The sequence below is a fragment of the Mercurialis annua genome, linkage group LG7 (assembly GCF_937616625.2).
Source record: "Mercurialis annua linkage group LG7, ddMerAnnu1.2, whole genome shotgun sequence".
Lineage (NCBI taxonomy): Eukaryota > Viridiplantae > Streptophyta > Magnoliopsida > Malpighiales > Euphorbiaceae > Mercurialis > Mercurialis annua.
This window is the reverse complement of record NC_065576.1, coordinates 6,743,772-6,749,159: the sequence shown is the minus strand read 5'-3', so window position 1 is coordinate 6,749,159 and position 5,388 is coordinate 6,743,772. Positions and strand designations below refer to the sequence as shown.

Below are 5,388 nucleotides of genomic sequence, written 5' to 3'. Positions count from 1 at the left end.
TTAATGAGAGAGCTCTTTGCTTTGCATTTTTTTTTGAGAGAATTGATAATTTCCTTGAATTGCGCACACTTTTATAGCCTTTTAAATGGCATTAATGATCATTTGGAAATATGTAATTAATTAACTATGGCTTTATGTGCAACTTTTATTAAATGGTGAGCATAATATAGCACACGATGGTTAAATGTTTGTAGGTCTAATAATCCAAATCCCAATAAAGTAACCTGTAAATTGTTCATGCATCTTTCACTATCCATGCCCTCATTTTTCAGATACATAAATTTCTGCTCTTATATGTAATTACAGTCCATATTTATGCTTTTTACTTCCAGTAACTTTGTAAGTATAAAGATACTTTTACAGTGGCATCAGCAAGGTTCAATTGCATTAACCCTATTTTATATTTTCATAAAAAGATGGCATTAAGCTTATTTTAATTTATTTTAATAGATAAATGCTATTTCATTGATTTGAAAATTTTAATTTCACGAGTCATATTTAGCCACATTATTAATACTAGAGAACTATAGAAAAATTTATAATATCTAAAGATTTTTTTTGACAACATAATGTGTCGTCTAGTTACAAAACTTGCTAACAAAACCGAAAAGAAGAAAACCTTACAATCGATATCCAATGTTGAACCCGTTGTCATAGCGTCAACAAAGCCTTTGGCGTCATCCTCAAAAAAAATTGGAAGCTTAAGTCTGACAACAAAAAATAAAGCCTCCCTAAGAGCCATTGTTTCTACTAATGTAAGAAGAGAGAACTTGCAAGAACCGTCGAGCAATAATAAAGTACAAAAAGAAAAATATGAAAAGAAATAAAAGATATTATATCATTAAAATATATTTTATTTTTAGAGTTTTAGATGTATTTCTAAGAATAAAATGTTAAGACGAAAAAACTCGAAAAGTTTACATAAAATATAACTTGCAACTAAAGATGTTCGCTAATTCGAGTAATGCGTCTGATCTGTCTGGACCCATTTGAATCAAATTTTAGCACTCGTTTCTTTTATCAATCCCTCTCCGAACCCGAGTTCATAATAACCTGCTACCTAACGTGCAGGCTTGGAATATTATTTCTAGCTCAATATCTATACTTGATGAGAAATCCAAAAGTGCCCTTGTAAATCTAATTTGTGTACAAGTTTGGATGATAAATGTAAAACTCAAAAAGTTTACTTAAACTATAAGACTTAAGTAGTAATTTACTCTCTCAATTTGAAAGCAAAAAACCATTAGCATGTAAATTAACTTTATGGATACATTAATCTTAAAATCAGTGGTTATGACAATTAGTTCCATTTTTACAATTTGTCCCCTCAACTTGTAAGTTAATTTGCAAAAATGGAGTTAATTGACCTTAACCACCAACTTGAAGACTGATTTGCTATAAAATTAATTTATGTGCTATTGTTCATTTCTAACAAATTAAGAGGGCAAATTGCTATCTAAATCTAAAATATAACTTGCAACTAGTGATGTTCACTAAACCGAATATTGCATCTAACCCAACTAAACCGACCCATTTGAATCAAATTCGAACCCTCAATTTTAATCAATCCCACTCTGAGTCGGAGCTCATAATAAGCAGCTATTTGAAGTGCAGGGTTTGGGTGATAAATGTTAAACAGTGATCAAGCCCGGACAAGACTTAAACTTGCAAATAAAAGAATCGGACCCAAGTAAACCTAATTTATTCCCCCATTTAAAATTTGTGCATGAAATTGCAGCTTCAATATATACTTTCTCGTGGGAACAAGGAGCATGAATGAGAAAAGAATGTCTATTTACAACAAATGTATAGAAGAACAGTTGACAACAGTTGAGCTTTGCCACTACCACCATATCGTGGCTGCACCACACCACCACCAGTTTCTACACATTTTTCATACATTTTAGAGAGAGAGAGTTAAAAAAGAGTGCACAATTTGACACAACTCAATGTACACATATCAGAAATGTAACGGCCTGCACTGCGTTGCATCAATGTCAGAGGGACAATAAGGGCACTTGAAAGTTTTGGTGCTGTTTTTAGACATCTTAGTGATCGACTGCCTGCACAGCACATGGCCGCAAATCATCAACATCGGCGGATTTTCGTCACTAGATTGCTCCTTTGATACTGGGCATACAAAGATAGAATGGAATTGAAACTCTCTATCCAGCTCCACCGGCACGGGCAACTGTTTCATTGTCTGCCACTCCTGTTTCTTCCCCGACATTACAGTCATGAACTTCAGAAGAGGCGGTAACCCTTGAAACCCTGCTGCTACAGTCATGCTCAATGGGCTCTCAAATGACTGCCCCAAAAGATTGCAGAATTGTCTGGTTAGTTCGTTGGCCACTAAGTTCCAATTAGCAGGAGACAGTAACTCAGCATACGGGGAGTGGTCAAGCTTTCCAGCATACAAAAGACAAGCCATGAGCTTCTGAATTTCACCAAAATTACTTGAGGCAAAAGGAGTAATATGTGTTCTAGCATACTTGAGAGCGTCGTTTCTACTGCCAGTTCGCAGGATCTCCACAAACTGCAAGCGATGAAGTTTCAACTGAAGATCTGAACCACTTTCTTTAAGCTTATCAGAGTTGGCAGCAGCCCAATTTAAAGCAGGCTCTAGATTTCTATTCTTCATAGCTTCTATTATAAGATACATTTCCGAGAAAAGAGATCTTATAGCAACAGTAGACTCTGGTGCCTTAGCCTCATCTACAAAACAGTCACCAATGCTAAAGAGGCCTTGCCGGTAGAAATGGCCGGCAATTATCTGGCTGACGGTGTGGGTATCAAAGTCTACATTTCTGTAAGCCTTGGATATGTCCGGGTTAAAGGATTTCTCGAGCAGCTTTGGGTATTTGCTCAGAGCTATATTCAGTGCCTTCTGTGTGCTTTCCAGCTGAGTAAGTGGAGAAATTTCTTGCAGCCTTTTATTAAGCTCACTTATAACTGATCTATAGTCAAAGTCAGAACTAGAATATCCACACTGTATTGTTTCCCGTGCCTTTTCTATTTCTTGCATGATCTGGTCAATTACTTCCTGAGCTTTAGAACTGGACAGCTTTTGCTTCTTTGCAACACGATCAAATGCATCCTTAATTGGATTCAGATCCATTGCCACTTCGTTTTTCAGCAAGTTGACTGTTCTGATAGAAAATCAAATAAGTAAGCACCTGCATAAAGTGATTCAAAGAGAAATTCCGGCAATTTTAAGTTGGCTGAACTGTGTAGCTGGAAATGTATAAAAAGTCGGAACCACGCAACAAGGTCAATAAAGTGGGATATTGACCTGTGTCTGATTTCAGCTAAAAAGAAATTAAAAGCAATTGAAAATGAAAGAAATTGTATAATATACTAATCAAGGGAAATATATCAGAGGCCAATCATGAGCAATATATAATAAAAACGCGGAGGAAAATAACGAAGCATCATTCTGATTCATCATACAATTTAACTACTGTTGACAGCCCCTCCCCCCAAAGCACCTTCCTAAACATTAGAAAGAAATAAACTAACAGAAAATTTGTAGATAAATCTATTACTTTCATGGGAATATCTCCAAATGGGTGCAAAAATGTTAGGGGTGCAAAACATCGAAGCAAATCTTATGATAACATTTCATATCACCTTCTGAGATTAATAAAACAAAACGGCACAGAGTAGTTCTATTGAGCTATTTTTATTTCTTTCAACATTACAAATTTAGTGTGCATTTAAATTACAACTACTATTTTTTAATGAAATTTGAGCAAGTCGTATACTTCCTCTTCTCAGAGAAAATAATTAATTTTCAACAACCTCGTTCAAATATTACCTAGCAATCTAGCTCTCATGCATCAAGAGAGAAGCAAAGTTAAAAGAATTATCATTCCTGTAATATTATTATTACCTAGAAAACTTCAAAACCACTGGAAAGGCAAAACACGAGATTAAGAAGCAAACATGTATTAACTCAGAATAGCATAAAGTTGAACTTATTGATTTTACTTCCAGTTTCCATGGAGATCACATTTTATCCATAATGCTTACCAGAATAAGAGAATAAATACTAACTAAAATTCAATTTCTAGTAGACTAAAACATTTCAAAAGCTTTAGTCACATAACAACTAGGTAGCACAGACACTCAACATGTTCCGTTCTGGAAACGTTTCGGACACGAAACTTCACTTTTACATAGGAAACCTTAAAATAACACCGTTTCACCGTATCCGTATCCAAATGTTCCGTGTCAGTGCTACCTAGCATAACAAATCTGAAATGCTCTGAAAAACAATTATTGGGACAAATTCCATATTAACTAATGTCAACATTTATTCAGTAGTCTATCCAAAGTTCAAAAGATCAATAATAAAGAATGATTCACCTAATTCATAAAAGTATTATAAAATTGTCAGATTAAAGAAAAAAAATAACATATGTCAAGAACAAAAAAATCAAACTAATCCATCAATTATACATAACAAAAAACAAATTGTTAGAAAAACGAGACAAATTAAATAAATTAAGCAACAAATCTAACAAATCAGTGAAAATAAATAAAAAAGATGCAATAAATCTTAGATTCATAGAGTTTTATAGTAAATAAGCAACGTCTATGTATATTGAAAGTAAATAGAAATAGTGAAGAAATTAGGTTACCGGATTTTTAGAGAGAGAAACAATTGGTAGAGAGAGAAAGTTCGGTGGAGAAGGAAGGGAGGGGAAACGCCGATCTCCGGAGGAGGAGGTGGAGGTGGAGGAGGAGAGGATGAGATGAAGATTGGGGATTTTGTATTTTTTATATGTTTATTTGCTAAAATGCCCTTCTACTTTGCTCTTATTTCCACATCTATATTTTTACGTCCAAGGCAGTTGGTTACGGATATATTTATGACGGTTCAATCGTAGCCGTTGGTTTTCTTACAGGTGTCCCGCTATGCGAACAAATGATCAATTTACCCCCTCAAATTGGCACAAAGTATAAAACAAATTAATATTTTAAAAATGAATAAAATTCTCAATTTTTGGCAAATCGTTTCAAAAAACACTTTTAATCATCCCGTCCCCGCCGTTCGGCGAAATTTCTTTCCCGACAGATTTTTTTTTAAATGGAGAAGGATAGTCCTTCTCTTCTCGTGGAGCAGTTCTGCTCCTCCTCAGACGAAGAGGAGAAGCTGCTCCTCTGTTTTTCGAAAAAAAATTAAAAAACGGGTTCGGTTAATTTAATCGGATTTCGAAGTGTTTAATTAAATTTTTAATTTAACGCAAGAAGAAATAAGTATTTAGGCATGGACTTGGAAATCTATGAAATATTATTTAATTATTGATATTTAAATGGAGAAGAGGGTAAATTATGATAAAAAAATTATAAATATAAAACTGATAAATTTTTTAAATATTAAAA

At 34.1% G+C, this 5,388-nt stretch overlaps 1 protein-coding gene across 3 annotated transcripts; it reads right to left on the bottom strand.

Moving 5' to 3' along the window:
* Nucleotides 1-1,773: 1,773 nt before the first annotated feature.
* LOC126655386 (protein RMD5 homolog) lies at nt 1,774-4,801 on the bottom strand. Of its 3 annotated transcripts, none has more exons than XM_050349554.2 (2): nt 4,644-4,801; nt 1,774-3,176 (listed from the first exon to the last, which is right to left on the bottom strand). In XM_050349554.2, exon 2 carries the CDS (start codon nt 3,116-3,118, stop codon nt 1,961-1,963), a length of 1,158 nt encoding a protein of 385 aa, XP_050205511.1. In that variant the 5' UTR covers nt 3,119-3,176; nt 4,644-4,801; the 3' UTR covers nt 1,774-1,960. The 3 variants fall into 3 exon arrangements, with proteins under 3 accessions (XP_050205511.1, XP_050205510.1, XP_050205509.1); XM_050349553.2 differs by having other exon boundaries at nt 1,774-3,149; XM_050349552.2 differs by having other exon boundaries at nt 1,774-3,144; nt 4,644-4,800.
* Between the last annotated feature and the right edge of the window lie 587 nt (nt 4,802-5,388).

Coding starts and splice junctions, on each gene's coding strand:
- LOC126655386 (XM_050349554.2), bottom strand. CDS start 3,118: ATGGATCTGAATCCAATTAAGGATGCATTTGATCGTGTTGCAAAGAAG.